Source organism: Elgaria multicarinata, chromosome 9, assembly GCF_023053635.1.
Source record: "Elgaria multicarinata webbii isolate HBS135686 ecotype San Diego chromosome 9, rElgMul1.1.pri, whole genome shotgun sequence".
Classification (NCBI taxonomy): Eukaryota; Metazoa; Chordata; class Lepidosauria; order Squamata; family Anguidae; genus Elgaria; species Elgaria multicarinata.
The window spans coordinates 63,158,474-63,181,870 of record NC_086179.1 but is presented as its reverse complement, the minus strand read 5'-3'; the positions used below and the strand labels follow the sequence as shown (position 1 = coordinate 63,181,870).

The following is a 23,397-nucleotide window of genomic DNA, read 5'->3' as shown; positions in this document are numbered from 1 at the left end:
ACTTTCCTCTACTCCCTGGCATATGATGGGCATGCATCAGTTGTTATGGTCTCTTCTGATGTTTTAGTTGTTTTATTATGTTTTGGCATTTTTAATAGACATTTTAAACTATTTTATATTTTATATATTTTGATAATTTGTTTTAAGAGAAAGGCATTCTAATTCTAATCATCATCATCATCATCATCATCATCATCATCACCATTGCATTAGAAATTCTAAGTATTATTATTAAGTAAGAAATCCTAAGTAGTATCATTAATAATAATACAGAAGTCATTTTTCTTTTTTTAAATTAAGCTTCCTTATCTGACAAATTCTTAAATATCTTGCTCCATTGATAAAATATTATATTATTGTCTGTTTATTGACCATATTATACAAAGTAATTTTAATTCCCCATGTGCATGATAAAATGCAACTACACATAGTCCTTGAACTGAAAGTCCTGTTATTAAATAAAAAGACTTCAGTATTTTGACTTTGAAATTAATTTCTTATCTTGGTCTAAAAATACAACCTGCAATTACCACAAAGAACATACTCCAAAGATTCCTATTTATTTGGTACATTTAAAATGGACAGACTTTTATTATGGAATTATGGTACTGAATAGTAATATAATTTATATGACCCTTGGTTGTTTTTGGGTTAACTTAGAATTGTTTAACCCACAGACAGCCCTGAGTTTGGATGTCACAATAACAATAAGTCATTCAAGGGTTGTTATTGGAAACAGGAAATAGCTCATATGCTGCTCAGGTACAGTGCACGTCCCCACAATTTATGAGTTAATCAACCCATAAAGTGCTGCTGGATGCCACCATTATGTCTGAACAAGGCTATTATGTGGTAAAGAGAGATGTCACAAATTAGATAGTGGACTAGACAAATCACTGTGTTTAGCCTTTATGTCTAGGGCTAGAAGATCCCCTAGAAGAGTTCGTAGAAGCTCTTCTAAACTGATAAATTTACTTCATGGTAATGACTGGTTCATCCACTCTTGATTCAAAGACATTTCCTGTTTCAAAGACTAATTTGGCAGCTGTGTATTGGCCGTGAAGTCTAGTTCCATAGATCACATGGAACAGGGAAGGGGAGCAAAGGGGGTGGGGTCAAAAACTACGCCCATCTTTGGCTTGGATGGGTGGAGCAGCATTATTAATAATGTTTAAAATCTAGATTTAATTCAATTCTATGTGGACCCTGTCCTGTAGCTCTATAAACAAATGTTATGGGCACTAAACCTCTTGACGTTTCATTTCTGTTTTAGTTACTTTTCTTTTAACGAGCAAAACGCCAACCAGCCACAACCGACAGGGGGGGAAAAGTCCACACATTTATAAGCTTTGCGATAATAACTTGAAAATAAAAATAAAATGACCTTGTTTTTACAGTGCTTGATAAAATGTTCTGGCACACTGCTTTTATGAATTTTCCAGCTTAATAGCTACTGCTTCTTGCCTAGAGCAGAATTAATGTGAATTGTAATATTGTAACTTCGAGGCTCTAAGAAAATATGTTACTGATGTTTATTAGTGGAAAATAATGCTCTTTTATTCCTTTCTAGTACTATGTCTGGAGCTAACAATTACATTTAAACATTAATGCGGCAATTTTGCTCATAGCCAATAATTTTTAGTGAGATTCATGCATACATAGCTATGCGTGCCCAACTGGTTGAACATCACACTGCAAGAATGAAGCCCAAGGGGAGGAGACAGTTGTAAGAAATTAATATGCATAGCTGTATGATTTAAGAAATGCTTATTGGCCAAAAGGAAAACTCCAGCAATTTTACTCATAGATTGTTTTCCTCCTTTAATTAATGGGGTTTTTTGTTTAAGAATGGAAGTGATTATTTCAAAACAAAAACAACCCCAAAACCTGCAGCATAGCTAATTTGGAGAAAATGAGACCTGCTACTCAAGAGCATTAGAAAACTGGGTTGTATTAAGTGACAGTTCACTTGTGGTTTTGTTGCTCATTGTTTCTCTAGCAGTGTGGATGTCTTATGTGATGAATGTATATAAAAGAACAAAAAATGCTTTGCACAATCCAATCCTATGCATACTTTCTGGGGGGGGGGGAATCATCCTGTTGAGTCCAACGATGCAGAGGCCTTCTGCAGCTGTGTTTTTTAAGAATAAAATTATGAAATGTGATAATAGATTTAACATATTGTCTAGTTTGATATGTACCCTACTCTACATCTTAGAGTTTCTCAAATGGAAGATCCAGGTAGGTATGACAAAGCAGCAGGGAGGTGCAAGCTAACTACGGGCGTATATCTCAGGGTTTCCTAATGTGTAGGTGGCTGGGTTTCACTGAGGGGAATAAGTGCCCCCCCCCATCATTATAGGTCCAATTATATTAGGATGGAAGTGAATTGTGTGGAGAGAGGGTGTTGAGGAACCACAGTGGATCAGGAAACAGGAATAGGATCTGGGCAGGATGATGTATGCGGAAGCTTAGAAAGGAAAATGTCCTGCAACTCCCAGGTTTTATCTAATCCATCCATAGGGTTGTGTCCAATTTTAGTCTAGCTTAAGTCCTATTCATTTCAATAGGTCAAATTTAAGTTGGTTTAACACAAGGCTCTAGAAAAAAGATCCTGCATTGAGCAGGGAGTTGGACTCGATGGCCTTATAGGCCCCTTCGTACTCTACTATTCTATGATTCTATGATTCTAAGATCCAAAGTGGCCTACAATGGCCAATGTTTTCTTCCGCTGGCAGTCCCACAGCCTCACTGGGCGTTTTTCTGAAGAGTCCCCAATCCACGGAGAACTCTCTGGGGCTGCCAACTCAAAGGTGTGATGGAGATTTGGATGCCAGCCATTGTTTATCCATGTCTCACTGAGGGAGGGGGTCCATTGAGAGTGTCTTGCCCATAGGTACTAAAAAACCTGGGGCTGGCACTATTTGGAAGTGCTGAATCCTTCCATGACCTGTTGTTTGTTTGCTCCTAATTACTTCCTCCTAAAATGGTTAGGAAGGGGCTGCCCAACTGCCATTACATATGTTTGTGGGTAGCATATAGTTTGGCACAATGTACATGGCTTTCAGTTCTGTTTTCCCCACAATACTAGATTTATCATTTAATATATTCTCATCTCTCTTTTTGATTTGTTAATTCAATTTGTGGTCAGCTTTAGTAATTCTACCATTTACTTTCCTCTCCCACTTGTAGCTTACAACAGTCATATTTTCCTTCCAGCACACACACACACACACACACACGTCCTGATGTGAAGAATTCTTCATTTGAATAGATGATATTGAAAACGCCACAGAGATATATCTCAAGAATAAAATTGCACATTCCTTTTCTTAGATATTTCCTGATTTCATCATACTACCTCTTCAGTTTAAAATTGTACAGAAAATGCTTTTTAGTTCAGTAACAGCTAATCTATGTCTCTAGAATGAGAGAAAATATGAAAATTCAAAGATTGTTGGCGTACTTTTAAATTACAAAAAGTTATAAAAATAACTACAAATGGTTCTATTGTCATTATGCCTCAAACATGACTATTTTACTACAATATTGTATAGTATAGTAGGTAGAGAAGTAGAGCAAAGAGAAAACTTAATGTTAGAGTAATACTAATTTTGGTTTGTAGCACAGATGTCCTTTTTGAGGGGGAACTATATATATCTAATACATAGAATTATCTCAATCAAGAAATCTAAACATATCATGCATGTCACTGCATCACTCTCTCCTGATCTAAAAAATTTTAAGTAATATAAAGTTTCCCCAATTGTTGGCTCAGTACAATTTGCATTGAATACTGACACATCTGGGAAAACATATTTGTTTCTGTTTCACTACAAACCCTCGTCTATACGACAGCAGAATAGCTCCTCATTAAATAAAAACCTGATTTTTCGTAGATTCGAATGTAGGTAAAGAGTGTCACACTGCAGCAGCAACAGTGATTTATTTCCTGAATTATTTTTTATAGTGAGTTATTAATGCGCACATGCGCATTATTGCATTATTCCATATACAATGATCACTTTCAATGATCATTTTCAAAATGTGAAGAAGTAATCACTTCTTCACATTTAGAAATGCACATTCTACCAAGGGGACTTGGAGTAGGCCCCCTCAAAATTGTAGGCCCATGACAACTGGCCCCACTGCCCCCCCTCTGCCCAGCCCTGGGTACAAATGCATGAGAGGGATATGGCATAATGGCTTGACACAAGGTGTAGATCTGGTCCTGTATTGAGATTTATTTGTAATTTTAGTTACATTGGCATGAGGAACAGGAAGACAGCTCTGTTCAGCATTTCTTCCAGCATCTCCCTGGTGTCAATGATGAGTTGGACTGAGCTGACCTACGTAGTTTCCTGAGCAAAGGATGTTTTCAAAGTACATGCCTCGCTGTAGCAAATGTGCTGTTTAGACTGGCTCTGCTTCATTATATCTGGCTTCCTCAGGGAGTTTGGCTTTACAATTTGCAGATCCCCCTCACTCCTGGTATTGTTATGTCGTATAATGGTATTTAATGAATTGCATTTGGAAACAGATTTTACTCAAGTCAAGGTCACTGCAGTTTCAAAACCTCCATAACCTTGCCTTGCTAATCTGCTCTGGGGTGCTATCATTTTCTTTTAATGCTGCAATGAAAAAGAAGAATTGAACAAATACTTTTACAGAAGAAAATAAAAATACTAGCTCCAACGGAGATATGCTTGACTTCTGAGTGGATATTGAGTCTTGCCTTGCCTTTTTTCAGCATCATCATTGGTACTTGAATACTGGATCTAGTCCTTTGAAAAGCAAATCCATCTTGTTCACATTTTCAAAGTGAAACCAGACCATTTGGGATCTTTGGTTTAGAAGCTGTTTCCTGTTAGTATGGAGAAATTCAACCCTAACCCACAAATACAAATGCAAGCAGATTTTTCAGGAAATGCTCACATATTTCCAAACTTGTGCTTGTATTAAAACAAAATGCATACTTTAGAAAAATGCACTTTTAAAAAAGTGTGTTTTGGGGAAGATAAGAATTTTCACATTTTAGTTAATAGGTGGAAAGTCCATATTTGGGTGTGCATTTAAAAACTTCACACACCCAATTGTGGACTTTTCCAGTTCAAAGAACAACATTGACAGTTTGCAATCTGCAATGGAAACAAGGCAAACTGAGTTCCAAGTTGAAAATTGGAGGAGCCAGACGAGATATTTCCAACCCTGTGGGAAAAGACACTGTAGACCTATTGCTCACTAGAGAAGACAGTTCTGGGCTAGATGAACAAATCATCTGACCTAGAAGACATCTTCCTAAATTCCAATCACTATTAATGTCAGATCTAGTTTACCCATGCATGTTCATCACTTAGTTCCTTATCACTTGATTATTCAATGTTAAATGACTTTCAGCATTGTATACAGCTGCCCCATTAAAAAAACACCATTATATGGATATTTTGTACATGACGTTTGATACATGATGGCTCATTCTCACATGTAAGCCATTCTTTAATGCTGTGTTTATGTGGAAATGATCCCGTAGTTGAAATGGCCAATGGTGTTGTGGTGTTAACAAATTGCAAGACCAAACAATACATCTGCTCTCTGTTCCAAGACAGCCTTAGACGTGAGGCTAACTTGTCCAAAGCCCTTTAAAAAAAAATCTGTTAGTTTAATTTTACTCCATTACACTGGTTCTGACACACGGGCCAGATCAACACCGAGCAGGATGTAACACTTTGAAAACAGTTTGAAAGTGGTATCTGTAATGTGTCCTGGGCCCGAACAGTTGTCAAAACTGTTATAAACCGTTATAAAGCAGTAGTGTAGATCCTGCCATGAAGTCAATGGTGCCTGGTGTGCACATGAAGCTCTAACTGAGCAGAGCCTTACCGATTCTTTTCAGTGAGCCCTGGTGGCCCCCAAGTGAGTGTTGGAATGTATAATCTTATTTCTTCCTGACAAATATAGCGTATAGTGTTGAGATAGCTTTAACTATGCTTTGAAAATATCCCCAAAGTCAACAGTGCTAGAATTGCTTGAGCTAGTCCACGTTCTCTCATTTTTCTTTCCAATCCTGGGCAAAGACACATATGGTTAACAATTCAGAAAAGATCAGTAAACAAAATCTCCACACCAACTAGTGACATTTGTGCATCTTTCTCTCTGTACTCCTTAAGGCTTTCATGTTTCTCTGATAAGATTTGGCAGGTTGTGCTGTTGCTAGTGCTATAGCCACTGGAGATAATAGCCCTCATCAGAAATAAATGTGACACCATGGTAAAGCCTTTCTGTGAGCTTATCTTAAGGGACTTACAGTGCAATCCTATACATGCTTACGCAGAGGTAAGTCCTACTGTGTTTAATGGATCTCATTCCTAGGAGGTTATGCATAAAATTGCAGCCCAAGGGTGGAATCCTCTGCATGTTTAGATGTAAAAAAGTCCTACAACTCCTAGTATTCCCCAGCCAAATATGCTGGCCGGGAATTCTGGGAGTTGTAGGACTTTTTACTGCCAAAATATGCACAGCACTGTGCCCTACGTCTGTTTCATACCTGTGCCCCATGTATTTTATGGCTAGGGCTGGAATGTCCTGACTTAGTTCAACAGATACATTTTCAACTTACTGCTTTATAGTGGTACTGAAGTGCACTGACAACTGTTGGGGCCCATGACACATCTACACCAAGCAGGATATTCCACTATGAAAGTGGTATGAAAGAGGTATATGGTATGTGTCATGGGCCCCAACAGTTGTCAGTGCACTTCAATACCACTGTAAAGCAGTAGTGTGGCTCCTGCCTTTTATATACCATTTTCATACCGCTTTCAGAGTGGAATATCCTGCTTGGTGTAGTTGAGCCCCAAATATCCTGAACTAGAAGTTGACCATTAAAATCAATACAATATTAGTCATTGATGAAAGACTTTTTGGACATGCCTCTTGCTTCTTCTGTGCTGTCCTATACCTTTGATAATCCATCAGCATACATATTAATGGATAAAAACTTGGCTGAGTAATATTTCTCCTCATATCTACTGAAATCTGAATGACCAAAAAAGGAAGAAAGAACTGCAGAGTGAGTATATATTCCCTGTGCATTACGATGGGTTTTTTGTTACTTAGAACCTTTCTACAACGTGGTGATTGAGTGAGTTGGCAGAGCTCTTAGGCTGTACCACTTCAGTTTGCATTGGGGAGGGGGCTGCGCTTGGAATATTTTTTCCATATAAAAGCTTCCTGTATGTAATATACTAGAAATGAGGAAGAGGGTTATGCCATGCTGTTATGTGCAACTTACATGGTGTGTGTGTGCCATTGAATTCTGTGACTACACATGCACAAACTCATACATACCACCACCTCATCAGCTCTCTAAAGTGTACAGTCCAGAAATCTACCACTGTAGGGCGTATTCCAGCACATCCCTTCATTCCCCTTCCTCACTTGCAATGCCCTCCCCCCCCCCGGGTGGTCAGGAAAACTGAAGCACACAGAAGAATCCACCTCACGAGAGGAGGATCATGATTGCGTACCACAGTTACCTGATTTCCTAGCACAAGAGGAGTCTCTCTCATTCATTTTCTTCTCGCTATTTAAATGTGCCTACTATTTTCTCTTCTGATCAAGCAGAAAGCATATGAACTCCCAAAACTTGGCCAACATTTTTGTAGTCTCTATTCACACATCTTTCCTTTGCCAAAACCTCTGAGTTAAAACGAAAAACTGTTGTTCTATGGCTAGACAACCCACCTGATGTCAAAATACATGGAAGTTTTATACATCAAACAAGAGGTCTGTCATGATTTCTACAAAAGTCAATTTTATCAGAATTTTTGCAAATATTTCTGGTCTAAATCAGTGAAATACGTAACAGAACAGTTTATACCTCTTTTATGGACCATGTTTAGCACAACGAATCTGCTTGTTAATCAGGAAAGGGTCAAAAGAAATGAAAGAAGCAGCAGCTCTGAAACAGAGTTTCATATGCTCATCTTGGCACCTGTGTACATTTATGTTTGTGTATATGTGTGCATATATATTTTTAATCAGGAAACAAAATGTAGGAAGGCTACAATTGGCTACAATCCACAGTGCCTTGATTTAGACAATATGTAAAATGGTTTCCCATTCACTTGTGTGAGAGAAGAGACCTCCAGTAATATGCAACCATATGAAAAATTTCTTTGCACAACATTTACTTCTCACAGATGTGGGGAAAACATGGAGAAGAATATATCCTAGAAATATATCCTAGCTAGCAGGAATTTGTTATATGTTAACCTTAGCTGCATAAAGGCCTTTTGAAAAGGCAGAGAGACACACAGAGAGATAAGGTAATTAACGATTGCATGCCTTTTAGTAATCTGCCTGTTATAATTCAAGGAGTTCATTGAATTGAGACAGAGGTCAGCTCATAGGAATGAGTGTCCTGGACCTTTTGTTGGTGCATTTGATCTAGTCAATAGCTCTCACTGCTACATTCTTTGCAAGGTAGCAAGATGGGGGGAAGAATGCATGTGGTTCTCCCTGGGTGTTTTAAAATTCTTCTTTTTATTTTCTCCATGTTATTTGTCTGACATTTTGGTGCGTCTGTTTGATAACAGATTTATGAACCGATATGCTCGAAATCTCATGTGCTTCTAGATGTGTGTGTGCATAATCTTTGTTTTCTGTCCTTTTAATTCATGCCAGCATTGAAATTACCTCCCACACTATCTATATACTTTAAGAACATAAGAGGGGACCTGCTGGATCAGACCAAGGGTACACCAAGCACCCTGTGTCCATCAGCTTCTAAGCCTTGCACTGAGCTGGTTAGCTATGGCTGACAGAAGCTGTTAAACCTTATCCCCCATGAAGTTGTCCAATCTTCTTTTAGCGCATTTAAGTCTGTGCACAACTTTGTGACAGCAAATCCTGTAAGTAAATTATATACTGTGTGAAGTACTTTCTTTTCTCAGTCCTGACAGTCAATCAGTTTCATTGCGTGACCCTGAAGCCTGCATGTGTGTGTGGGCCTTACTAGATGAGGCCTTAGCGCGCCTTCTGACCCGGTTTCCCTGCTGTGCATCCAGATGACGCACAGGGGAATCCGGAGGCAGGCCGCGCTGAGGCCTCCTTCAACGCTCCATAAGCGAATGCGCTTATGGTGCGCTTTTTCCCCAGCTCCGGCCTCAGACCGGAGCTGGGGAACGCCTAGCGACTTCTTTGGCTTACTCGCGAGGAGCTGCGAAAAGCCATGGACCTGCCTGGCACAGCACTCATAGGAGCGCTGTGCCCATCAGCGGGGAGGGAAGAGAGGGGAGGGCGAAGGATGGCAGGGTGGGTGGCACGGGGGAGGGCAGGTGAGATCGCGCCGTGCGCCGCCCAAGCAAGCAGCCAAGCGGCTGCTTGCTCGGGCGGCGTGATCTCCCCCACCCTCCCCTGTGCCACCCACCCTGCCATCCTTCCCCCCCCCTTTTTTTTAAAAAAAGTAAAAAAAACCCTTACCTTATCCGCTGTCTTCGGGCCACATGCGGCCCCTTTAAACAAAAACAAAAAATGGCGGACGACTCAGGGCTTGCGTCCTCCCTGCGACTCCACCGTCTGGAAGCCCGGCGGAGGCGCGCTAACGTTAGCGCGCCTCGGCCCCGCCTCCCTGCCGGTGTAAGCCGGTAGGTCTAGTAAGGCCCGTGTGTCTTTGTGTGATATAGCAGTGGGAGTGGTTGGGGGTAGAAAATTTTCACCATGTACTCCATATCTTTCATAATTTTATACAACTCTATCATGTTTCCCCCTCTATTCGATCACAACTCCCAGCATTCCTGACCATTGGCCATGCTGGATGGGGCTGATGGGAATTGAAGTCCAGAAGCCACAAGGTTAGGAAAGGCTGCTACAGAAAAAGAAAAGAAAGAAAAACCTCTGGCCCATTACAAAATAAGGACTCTCATAAAGTAAAATGTACAAGAGAAGTGAAAGTGCTATGTGCAATGTAATACCCATTGGTGCACCCGGTCTAGAACATAGTGAACTCCAGGGTCTAATGAAAGACTCATAAAAATGTTCTTACTCCTGCTTCCAGGGACACTTGGGTGTTAAAGGAAAGAGATAGCAGGAATGGTCACAGGGAAGGCTGTCAGGGAGGTGAGTCTAGTATGAATGAAGCTTACTTGGCAACAGTTATTCATGGCATGATGATATCACATTTAGACTGTTATAATATGCTCTATTGGTAGGATATATGGCAGTTGGGCTGATAACTGGTACATGGCATCAGGGCTGTATTACAACACTTTTGAAAGACCTGCACTGGTTGCCAGTTGCTTTCGAGGTGCAATTCAAGGCATTGGTTTTAATGGATTATGAATGGATTAGCACCTAGCTGTCTAAGGGACTGCTTGTTCCGTTATGAACTGGCTTGGGTATTAAGATTGGCAGGAGAGGGAACTATTACTAACAGAGCCCCCTTTCGGGGGCACAAGTGAAGGCACTTTCTTCTGTGATGTTCCAAAATTGTGGAATACAATCCCTGAGGAACTACAATTAAACCCCACTCTCTTGGCTTTTTGAAAGGAAGACACACATGCTTTTAAAAGGAGTAGTTCTTTTTAATGTTCTAATGTTATACTGTTTTTAATGTTCTCATTTTTAAAATTTTAGGCTTTTTGTTGTTTTCAATTGCAGTTGACCACTTTGATGGCGTTTTAACAAATAAGGCTAACGTTATGAATAAACAAATCAGAATAAATTATTGAACTTCTGGACTCTGTTCACCATTCCACATCTGCACAGCTTCACTGAACAACAGTAAATTTAAAAAGCATTACTTAAAGTATGAAAACCCAGGTTATCTCTGACATTCCTCAATAAAATCATGAAGGAAATGAGTTTCTAGGGAGAAGGCCAAAATTGTAACTTATCTGCAATGATACTTAATGCATGATTTCCAATGTAATCAGAAATTGGAGACTGATTCAGTGATTGTGTCTAATTGACAATCTTCGCAAAAGTACATTATGTAACACTTTTTCTGCTCTATAATCTCTGTCCTCCTAACACTGATGCAAGCAGGCTTTCAAGCACAAAATTAAGGACTTGCTCACAAAACTAACACTATGTAATTGATGGAATGAACCTTACGTTTGTTCTATAATTGGAGATGCTGCTCTAATACTAATGAAACACCAGACACTTTTCTATATATACATATATGTGTGTGTGTGTGTGTGTGTGCGCGCGCACGCTGTGGAAATTCATTTAACTGCCATGTGATAGCGAAGAGCTCAGAAATCCTAGCATCAATGACCTCAAAACTCAATTTCAGGAAGTGGGAAAAGTTGTTTAAACTAGGTGACTTTTGCTTTATATCATTTATGTGGTTTAGGGGGTAATCCTATGTAGAGATGTAAAATTTCCAGAAATTTTGAAGCCATGGAAAAAAACTGTATTTTTCCTGTTTTTTTTTAAAATGGAAATTTCTGGAAAAAATGAAATAATGCGAGCGGGTTTTTAAAATATTTTTTTATTGGTTTCACATCTTAAAATACAACAACATAATACTAATTAAAACACATAAATCAATACATAAATTGCTTACAATTCCACATTTATAATTATCATTTTACATAATCACATAACATAACATAAGTGCTCCTCTCCACCCTTCGGGATCTATTCCTGCTTCCAAAATCTCATTGTTTCTTCTGGTGGTGGTTTTCCACTCCCCTTAGAGAATACATATTCTAGGAACTGTTTCCAAATTCCCTCAAATTCATTTACATTTGTTACACCTTTTCTTAGCTTTATATTACATGTCAATTTATCATTAATAGCTATATCCCAAATTTCCTTATACCATTCTTCAATATGATAATCTCCTTGAACCTTCCAGTTCCTAGATATAATTAACCTTGCTGCTGTCAACAAATTTGTTATAAATTTTTAGTCTCTTTGTTACACTTTAAATTTCCATATAATGATAGTAATGCCACTGTAGGTGTCTCATATTCGTCTCTCTCAACCAATCTTTTAACCTCATTATTTTTTTCTCTATTAAAATAATGCGAGCGGTAAAGCAGCAGTTTCTGCAGCTGAAAATCTCCCCATGGCCTGAGTTCGATCCCAGTGGAAGCTGGTTTCAGGCAGCTGGCTCGGGTCGACTCAGCCTTCCATCCTCCCGAGGTCGGTAAAATGAGTACTGGGGGAAAGGTAATAATGGCCGGGGAAGGCAACGGCAAACCACCTCGCTATAAGGCCTGACAAGAAAATGTCAGCGAAAGCTGGCGTCCCTCCAAGAGTCAGTAATGACTCAGTGCTTGCACGAGAGGTTCCTTTCCTTTCCTTTCCTAGCACTTTTTACAGATTGAAAGTCACCTTGTTACTTTAGCAACATAAAATGTAATTATGTCCAAGTTGGTTTGGCATAAAATTATGACATTTGGTATATTAAAAGTACAGTGTATTCAAACAATTACATATTACAAATTTAATTTGCTTTTTTACTTTTTTTTTTTTTTGGTAACAAATGGAGCTACAAGCTCCTGAACTGTAAGGAACTTCTTTGGTTCTGCCAGTTTATGAGCAGGCAAAAAATCAATTTAAAACAACAATAACAGAAGAAACCACCAACATTAGTAACAAAGAAAATTATTTATGTTTCCCCTAGTCCTCCAGTGTCAAGACATAAAGCACCCATTCCCATAAAAAGAACCAAGGGGGAACCAAGATTCAATGAATATACATGAAATTTAATCAGACTCATTTCCTGACCTATAGCTATCACTATTAGTTTCAGTCTCTGCTTCAATGGCAGTGCCCCCTAGAGGCAGAATGCATCTTGCTCTTGCATTTGAGAGTTGTAGTCTCAGTTTGCAACCCAGGACTTGCTTGTCCTTGGTGCACAGGCATTGTAATAATCTGATACTGTACAGTTTTTAGAAATCATTTGGAGAAGTAAATATCTTAACACCTTGTCTTAAACATTTTATTCATCATGCTAAAATAAACATCCCGTAATTCATTTTTTCTTCATTTTTTTTTCATTTTTTTCATTTTTTTGGAAACCCCCCAAAAGAGGTTTTGGAAAAAAACCGGGTGGGGGGGGGACACACGGTATTTTTCTGAATTTTTCTGGTTTTTTTCCAGGCCTTCACATCTCTAATCCTATGAAAGTTTAGACAGAAAAAGTCCTACAACTCCCAGGGAATGCTGGGAGTTTTAGGATGTTTTATGTCTAAATAATGCATAGGATTGTGCCCTTAAGGGCTTTCTATAAGAATTTGGAATTATGTTATTAAAATGTGAGGAAAGGAGAACAGTTAAGAGTTGAAGTAGAAAGAAAGTCCACAAGGATAGGTAAACGTGGAATGTGTTGCTACATTATCTGCATTTAGCTCAAAACTATGTGTTGTTTAGCTCAATTCTGGCTTGTTTCTTTGTCTGAATCTGACCAGACTCACTAACTATGGTTTGTTTGGGGCCCAACATACTCGAATCTGAAACCATGGTTTGATGTTGGTTTGTTAATTTTCTTAGGAACACCTAAGAACAGCTTTTCAGTGTCTCTACTAATGGTTGTGTCAGGCTCTCATGAAGAAATTCCAGTTTATACCTTGCTCTTGGTACTTGGCTTCAGCAACATTCAGAAAATAGAGTCTAAAATGCGTTTACCATCACTTAAACTATGGATTATTTTAAAAGAGAATTATACAGGCAGATAATTCTTTATAAAATTGTTTTGTATCTACAAGGAAATATCTGAATCCAGTGCAATAGCCCTTCTTAAAGACAAATGATCTAATTTGACCCTGCAGGTTTTCATCTGCAAGACATTTTATTTTTGCTGTAGCCAGAGTGCTAGCTAAGCGTTTCCATTTTACAATCATGTTTTCCATTGCTCTTCATTTTGCAGAAATGCTTTCTCACATTGGGCTGGATTTCTATTATTTTGCTTCTTAAAAAAATTATTTGGCTTGACAGTTCTATCCCTTTTTGCACACCCGTATTCCACTTTCATGTGTATATAGCTTATATGGTCGTGTGACCCCCTTTTTTTTGTAAGGCAGGTAAATGTGGGGGAAATGTGTGTCTAAGGACACTTGTTGACATTGCTCCAATCATCGGGAGTAGGTTTCTTTCTAGGCAGTCTGTCTTCAGAATCAGAAATCAGGCAGATACACCAAAGTCTTGACAGAATAACCACCTGCATTCCAACTACAACACAACCTAGAATAGCCTTCCCCAACTGAGTGCTCTCCACTACAACTCCCATTAGCCCCACCCACAGTGTAAATAGTGGGGGATGATGGGAGTTGGCATACAAAACATTTGGATGGTACCAGATAGGAGAAGATTGGCCTTTGACTGAAAAGAGATGAGATACTCAGACAGATTGCGTAGTGAAGCTGTGCACAGATCCCTCCCCGATCTGCTCCACACCCAATCCGCAAATTCCAGATCACGCCCGCTCCGCCACGCATCGAATTGGAGCTCCGCAGTGGCAGTGGCAGCAGGTAAGGCCCCCTCCCTCCTTACCTGTGTCCATCACGGTCCGGCGGCTGCTTCAGGGACACCTTCTAATAGGCCTTTGATACTCTAGCTACCTTATATGTAACAAGAATACCTCCCATTTCTTAAAATGTTCATTTCCTCTTTAACTGATGTATATTTAGGACTAGATCTCATACCCCAGACAGGGAAACATGATCAAACTTACCTTGGATGTAGTAAATAAAACATTCTCACAAAACATGGAGTGTTTGAAGAATATTTAGAATATTGAAGAATATTGATATTTACATTTGAAGGACTTATATGTTTGAAACATGAGCCCAGCCCTCTCCTGATCTGCAGTACCAAGTAAGCTGTTGCACTTTGCGAAAAACAATGCATAAATCCAGCACCAGAAATGATCTAGTATCAATAGTGTGCATTGTTAACTAACCAAATTATATTCAAGTAATTCAGCACCTGTTTAATCAAGCTACAAAATATTAAATTAGATACAGGCCACTTCAACTTCAGTGATTTGATTATGTAGAAGAGAGTGAGATTGGTGCATACACATGATTCCGGGGAAATTAAATCATGAGAATTAGCTAAAGATATTCCTAAGGGGGTGTTTGGTGTCTATTTGCATAAAATTCTGAGCTGCCTGCTTTTTATTTTTTGATGAATGGGAAATGGCTGAAGGTATCCAAGCCTATAACATGCCCAAGATTAATTGTGAAGAGCCTCGGAGTGATTAAAAAAAAAATACAGCCTTGAGTTAAGTGTAGATGTTTTATGAGAAAATGGACTTTCAAATGTTCAGAAGGTTTTTTCGAAATTGCACACATCTGTCAGGGACCTCTGATGTAAAAGTGTATAGGAAAAAAACCTCTGCTTTAAAACACGACCTCTTAATTGACGTACACAGTGTCTCTACTCTGGCCCTCAAATTAGTTCAGGCATATCAAGTTCCATAAAGGACTTAGGTTAATTAAGACATAAGACCAGTGTTGTCAACCATGACCAGCAGTGCCTTTCCAGAGTTTCAGGCCGGAGTTTTTCCAGCCCAACCTGGAGATGTTGGGGATGGAACCTCAGATCGTCTACATGCAAAACATGTGATCTACCACTGAGCTGCAGTCACTCAACTTAATGAGGGCAGAGCTCATGACACATTGGTTCATTGCCTATGGTAACTATGCATCCTTTTCAGGACAATATACCAACTGGGATTTCTGTTGTGCATCATGCAAGACTATTGTTTATTGTCACCCCTAATCAAAGTGCTGACTAATTTCTTTTTCACTTGGCACCCAGCTGCTGGTCAGATATTCGGACTATGTATCACTTTTCTTTTTGTGTCAAATTGGCTTAATTGTGTGAGGTCACCACTTTTTCTGTGGCTTTGTGATACCTGTGCTTTATTTGAGGGCATGCATATGCTTTTGTAAAAATAGACCTTTTTGGTTTGGGGGAGAGATTCATCACATACTTGGCTCTATTTTTTTTCCAAGTGTGTAAAATTTCGGTGAATAGGTCATTTTTGCTTCAGGAAAAAACTAAATTTTAACTAGGGCTGTGTTCCACTCCGTTTCGGGTCATAGAAGCGGTAGCGGAGTGGCCCTATTCGCCTCCCTTAAAGGTGGAGGCGAAGTGAGTTGGGGGTGGGGCGAAGCATCATGAAGCGGATCGCTCATTTGCAGAGCGATCTGCTCACTCGCGGAGTTCCACCCGCCATTTTGGATCTTTTACTCATAGGATTGCATTGGGCAAAGAAACACCTATAATTTATGTTTTTAAAGCTATATCCCTGAAACTTTGGCCGTTGCTAGACCAGGGTTTAGCCCCTGTTTGTCCAGATGACACACAGGGGATCCCGGGGTCAGGCAGGGGTAACCCTCCCTTGCCCTGGGGTATTTGGCTACAATTGTAGCCCAGTATTTCCCACGGTCTCAGGCTGAGCCCAAGACCGCAAGTGTGTAGACCGGTCCACCCCTTTTCCCGGCTACCGCAATTACTCACGAGTAGCCAGGAAAAGCGATGGATGGGGCACTGTGGCCATCAGAGCAGGGCAGGGAGGACGGAGGCAGGGCAGGGAGATCAGAGCCAGGGGGGGAGGTCGGGGCAGGGGGGGGAGCGAGAACATTTTTTTTAAAAAAAAAGACTTACCTTTGCCGCTGGTGTGCTCCTGCACACCCGGCCCTTTAACACTACAAACAAAATGGCGGATGCAACGGGGCTTTCCTGCAGCCCGTCGCATCTGATGTGTGGATTGGAGTGACATGGTGGCCAGTTGCAGGTGTGTATCTGGAAAAATGACAGAGACGTATGCAGTTTTGTTTATTGGGGTTATGGTTGAGAGTTTAAACATTAAAATTTTCCCCCAAATCAGGGCATGATTGCATTTCTTTCAAAATGGGCATGAATAAGGATGTATGTGGAAACTCTCATGTTGGCCAGCTGCAGGTGTGTATCTGGAAAAATGACGGAGATACATGCATTTCTGTAAATGGGGGGAATCTTTTAAATATTCCCCAGAATTCAGGGCATGATCGGACTTCCTTCAAAATGGGCATGAATAAGGATCTATGTGAAAGCTGTCATGGTTCCCATTTTGATGTTTCTAAGTTGTAAACTAAAAAAGTTATATGCATTTGACATTTTCAATGCAAGTCTATGGGGGGAAACTCGGCGCTCTGATCTGGATCCGGAGCCCCGCCGTGGAGTGGAGCGGAGGCGGATCACCCCAAAGTGGAGTGGACGTGATCCAAAAGTTGCAGATTGGGATCCAGAGCAGATCGGGGGGCGTGCACAGCCCTAATTTTAACAGTGTTTGACAAAAGATCTCATGGTGGTGATGCAAACACAGGGTCTCTTTGGTTAGGTTCTGGTATCACGGGGTGGTCATCTTCTGGGGGTTGGTGGGCCACATTGCCCCCTTTGTAACTTAACAGGTTCTTCTCCCCACCATGCTGAATTTGCTGCTGCCGCCAAAATGCCATTGCTGAAACCACAGCACAAAGTGACAGTGGCTTCACTGATAAACACACACACACACACACACACACACTGGCATCAGTAACAAACAAACAAAACATTTTCTTAATTCCCTGCAAAATCGTAGTTCCAGGAGCCTCTGGGAGGCCTTTTTTTTTTTTTAACCACCAATGCCACTTCCATTTTGCTTGGCTGTTTTGGCACTGTGATTGTAGTTGTGGGAAAATGGGGCTGAAAAAATGGCAAACAGAGTTGCCTGTAGGCCATGGCCTGTGTGTTGCCTACCTCCGCCATATCAGATATTTAGTGGTAGCAATAATAGTTTGATCAAGAACAGAAAGGGAGAACCTGCTTGCAAAATTTCACGAATGGTTGCACAAACTATGTTTACAATTTGATATATACTACAAATTTACAACCATTTGCAGACTGTGCCTTGATTTTCTTTCTGCAAGGCTCTTTTCTGTATTTGGCAGCAGTTCTCAAATGCGGCCGTTATATTTCTGCAGTACTTGGCCTTCTTGGAAGCAGGTGATGCCACAGTGAACTATGAATTCTTTCAATCTATAAAAATAAAAGCAATTTGTGAAGTGTCACACTTCAGGTAGTTGGATAAGTATTGCTAGAGCCAATATTTATACTGCCATTTAGAAGCTAAATATAGGATCAGTTAGAATTGAAAGTTTCTCATCAGATTCACATGGTGCTAGCTAGAATATCCAAAGGCAAATCTGCCCAGAGAGTAAGTGTCATCTATGAGGCACATGCAAAAGGGATGGAATCAGAAGGATAAAATACTTTAATCTCCGGCATAATTTGATTGGAATGAGTTTTGACTGCAGCATAATAGGCAATGTAACATATGCATCCCCTGTGGAAAATGAAGTGAAAATTTGCCAATAATAGTTCTTTCACAAGAGAATGGTGCAATGTTTGCTTTTAACTTTTCTGTCAGAAATGTTCAAGTGTTTGGAAGACAGCGAACAAGAGCTCTAACATTCCTTGCATTTTGCGTGCCTTGTATGTAGAGGCCAATTCAGGTTTGTTGTAATGAGTCCCCCTCCCACAACTCAATTGCTGCTCTACTTATCAGAGGTTAGGATCATGTTAGCTGACTCTCCCCCCCACACACACACACACAGGAGTGACTTAAATGCATGGGTCCACCAGTGAGCTCAGGGCCGTTTTTGCCAAATCGTCTTGATGTGGGAATTGAATACCCCGGGACATCAATTTGCATTAAAGCTGCAGATAAAAAAAATCAAAAAATCAGCCACAATTGTTTTATATTATGGAACAAAATGCTTTGTTGGGCGCAGTGGCCAGATTCCCTGCTTTACAGAGGACAGTCCTTTATATTGGAGAGCTGACAGGGGACAGTCCTCTATTTTAAGATGTCCTCTATTTGATGGACTGTCCAGTCCAAGTCTGCTTCAATGTCCAAAAACCACATGGAAGGAGAACAGGGGCCCTGAAACTGCCTCAGCAAATACCTAGGTCACATAATCAGTCTTTTCCACTTTGGTGAAATGTAATTCTGTTTACATACTCTTCTATAAAAATACAGTAGTGTAAGGCTTATTAATCAAGATCTACCTGACCAATTTTGCTCATTTTTGTTTTAAATTGAAGCTGGAGCAGTGTAGATGTGCAGAACATTTTGAAATGTTGAAAAAGGTCAAAGCTTGAGCTTTAATAGCAATTTATTTCTTCCACACCAAAGCCCCTCCACCAGCCCCTCCACCAGCAAGATGACAGACAGCTCTACTCAGCCAATCAATGTAGTGTGAAGGCAGGCCCTGGCACAGCCATGTGGTTAGGTTGTTGCCACCAGCGGGGAGGGGGAAGGGGAGAGAGGTGGGTGAACGGGGGGGGTGAGGGAAGGAGAGGGGCCACAGCACATGCAAATTTCAGAGGGGGGATTCCTTATGCATTATTCATGAGCCCATCTGTGGAGAGGGGAATGAGGGTCAAAAAAGTGGAAAAGGACTACTAGCATCCATGGCGACTTGGGCTCTACACGAATAGTTATTATTTTGGCACCTATGCAAATAAATTTCATATGCAAATATTGTGCCAACTGGTGTCCTCTTTTGTGGCAATGTAGATCCTCTTCTCTGAAGATGTATATGGGATCACCTTACTCCCAGGAAGGTGATGGCTGGCTGTGAGCCAAGCAAGCGGTAACTAGGGAGAAGGGAGAAGACCCTTCTCAGCTGTGCTGCCCCTATTATGGAAATCCCTCCCCAAATAAACATACTTGGAGCCTACTTTGTGGGTTTTTCGGCCCCAAGCAAGAAGGCTTTAATTATCCCAGGCACAAACTCAATCACTGCTTTTAAAACTCAGCTAAAAACTTTTCTTTTCCCTATAGCCTTCAAACATTGAGTTTGTTCTGACTCTATACTGTTTAGCTTCACCCTACCCGGTGCCTGTTTACACTTCCCTGTGCCTGTTCGCACTCTCCTTCCCTCTTTATTGTTTACTACAACTTATTAGATTGTAAGCCTATGCGGCAGGGTCTTGCTATTTACTGTGTTATCTGTACAGCACCATGTACATTGATGGTGCTATATAAATAAATAAATAATAATAATAATAATAATACCTTGTACATGCTTTTTAAACACTGAGAGATTGTGTAATTTCCTTGTGTCATTTTAAGGGATTTTAGCAGTTCTGAATTTTTTCTGTGGTTTTCCTCTCCACAATTTTTTACTGGAAACCCTATCCATAAATAAACCAAAATGCATATTGCTGACTCGTGTGACCCAGGTCTGAGTCTCTTGAATTTCTGAGTTTAATTTTTCTACAGATGGGTTCGTTTTCTTTTTGTAAAGAATGGAGCTTTTAAATATTCTGACAACTCCTGAGTCATCTTGGCTTTTGTTTCCTTTTTAAACTAATGGAGGAAAAAAGATTGCTGTGGTAGACGCGCATGTTTGGTGCATTTGGAACTGAGGCATGCACATGCTGAATTAAAAGCACAGGTTTCTGCCTCGAATTGGGCTGTTTAATGGCTCTTCTTTTTCTGGAAGCTTCTATTGGATGCTATCCCTATTTAGCTAACAATTACCAATTGCAAATGGAGGTATATGAAAATGTCTATTTGGAGACAGCTGCATTAGGACCATAGGAAGCTACCTTAAACAGAGTTAGCCCATTGGTTCACATAGCTCAGTATTGTCTACACCAGTGGTCTCCCACTGGTCCAGACCAGAGAGCCACCTCGGACTCCCATCCTGCAACATGGGATCTACTTTCACAATTTTCTCCATGCCCAACTTGGCAGCAATAGCTTTGCTGCGACCCATCTGGACTGATCTGGACTCATTTTAGGAGGACGACCCACCATTTGAAGACCACTGTTATACACTGACTTGCAGATGCTGTCCAGGGAATTTTCCCTGTCCTTCCTATGGGCACCTGGGATTGTACTAGGACCCTTTGCATTCAAAGCATGTGACAAATAATGTGAGTTGTTGCAGTTTTAGGTGTTTATTCCAGGTGATATTTAAGATTATAGGTTGCTGCAGGCACAGAGCCTCTGATGCAAGTACTCAACATGCTTGGGAAAAGAACACCCTCATCATTTAGCCGGGAGTGGGCTACATTTGGTCTTCCAGCTGTTTTGGCATACAACTTGCAGCTGTTATGGCAAAGAACTCTCATTATTGGTTAGGGCTGCTGGGAGTCATCACAAGTTGCCAACCTCCGATTTAGAGAGAGGCATTGTGACAAGCCACTATTGATCCTTCCTTTATTTCCTCTATAAATCAAAGGATCCCAATCAAGAGGCAGGTCATCAGAATGCTGCTCACTGATTCTGTGAGTCACCAACTACATTTGGCCCCACAACAACCAGCCCAGCACCCTCTATTCAACCTTATCCTTCACCTCTGCCACCATTTAACACTGAACCCTACCTCAAGTTCTCCAAGAATCCAATTCCATTTTCTAAAACAGAATATCTTTTATTAAACAATGAGTGTACAAAGTTTATGGCTTCATCAGGTTCAATACTTGTTTGTTTCAGTACAATTTCAAATGCAACCCTGCCTACTCTACCCCTAGACTACACTCTCTGCTCCCTCTCCCTCTTTCCCCCCAAATAATAAAACATATGGTTCCTACGCTTGCTCTAGACCCTACACAGACAAACCCTAGACTCTGACTCTCCACACATAAATCCCAACTGCTTTCTTCCCTAACTCCTCCCTCTCACTGCTAGCTGCCAAGAGAAACCTTTGTACCACCAGCCAATTGGCATTCACCTGACACATTCTACTCACTCACTTCTCCTCTCAACAGCATTAACCACTTAGCATCCGGTGTCCACACCACTTACATCTTAAACAGCAATAAGCAGCAAATCATTGCAAATACTTACATCATAACATTGGCAACATATAGTAAAATATCACAGGCATCCCTTTTCAGCTGACACTGCCTGTACTTGCAGCAATTCTGTGCAAGTGGCGTGCCTCTACATGCAAGAGCCTGTCCATGGAACAGTTTTATGTTCAGATTTGAATGCCACCCAGGTCTCTAGCATGCAAAGAGAAGGAACTCTGGGAGCAAGTCGTAATCCTTTATGATTCTTTATTTAAGTAGTCAATTTTTATACGGAACAAGCTGTTTAAATATTACGTAGCTTGATTTTAATTCCCAATTCACTTTCTTATCATCGCAGTTCTCCAGCAACTGTCCTGTTTTGAAGTATCTCCATATTTTAGACAGAGGGCCAAAAATGGGACAGGCTGCCTGAAATGAATTCACCGCTAAGGCGGGATTTAAACCCAGCTGCAAATATGGTGCTCTATCTCAATGAGTATAGTTAGGTAAAGCAAAGCATTTATGAAATGCCCCATGCCATCACCATTCTGATTCCACTTCTTTTCACATTTTACTACATCTGGATTTTGATTACCTTTTTCAGATCTCTCTTGGGCTTTTACATGCCCGTGCTACGCATATACTCTGGCCTCCAGGACGCTGGCAGAAGTTACAGCCCAAGCTGCTTCCAGAACGCCAACCTCTCCAGAATGAGCAGGAATGACTGACATATATCTATGGGGAAACGATTGAATCTTGTAGGAACCGTACGAAATGGGTTGGTGGCACATCTCGGCTCATCAAAGTATTGCCAGCTGTACAAAGTGGGTGCAAGCAAAATGTCTTTTTATTACTGTAAATCCAAACAGAATTTTTTATTGAATCACATGAAGTGGTGCACCATTTGTTCTGAAGCAATTGCCGCTTTATTTGAAATTTTGTCTTTCCAGAAGCTGTACAGTGCTTTAATGCTTGTGCCTATGCTGGTACCTCTGTAGTGAAATGTGTCATTTCCCCCACCTATTACATCTTTTAATCTTTTTTCCAGGAGATTTGATTTTTCAGCAATATGTCAGATCTTAACATTCGTATTGGATTGTGAAAATGTGATGTCAGCTATATAGCTCATCATTCCTGCCAAGAGTTTGGATTGCGGAATAATTTGTTTGTATTGAATGAATAGTATTTCTAGTCCAAAAAAAAAAAGTTGTTTGATTTGGCTTTATATATATATAATTTAAAAGAAGACGTTTCATTAAATGCTTTTCCTTCCTTGCATATTATTGGTTTCATGATTAAATTGAAAATACATTTGTTTTTAATTGTTTCATATAAATACTTCTGATATATCCAGTTGCTGATAGAATAAATACATTTCCAATTGAACTACTCTACAGCCTGCCTGTAACAGTTATTTTAATCAGTGGTAAAGTATAATCACAGCTGATAATAATTACTCCATTTCTTTGAAGATACATGAAGAACTTCTTTTATTCTATAAATACTTTTCTCTTCACACTAGAATGTTATTCAATACAAAAAAAACCCTTTCAGTTTAGCATGTTATGAGAAGGGCTTTCTATAGTCATTCAAGTTCCGAAA

The 23,397-nt window shown here is 40.2% G+C and overlaps 1 protein-coding gene across 1 annotated transcript in view; it reads left to right on the top strand.

Moving 5' to 3' along the window:
- IMMP2L (inner mitochondrial membrane peptidase subunit 2) overlaps nucleotides 1-23,161 on the top strand; it is a 575,031-nt gene extending 551,870 nt beyond the window's left edge. The window contains exon 6 of the mRNA XM_063134821.1: nucleotides 22,400-23,161. Coding sequence (XP_062990891.1) covers nucleotides 22,400-22,519 — 120 coding nt within the window. The 3' untranslated portion in view covers nucleotides 22,520-23,161. The remainder of the gene's footprint in view (nucleotides 1-22,399) is intronic.
- The last annotated feature ends 236 nt before the right edge of the window (nucleotides 23,162-23,397 follow it).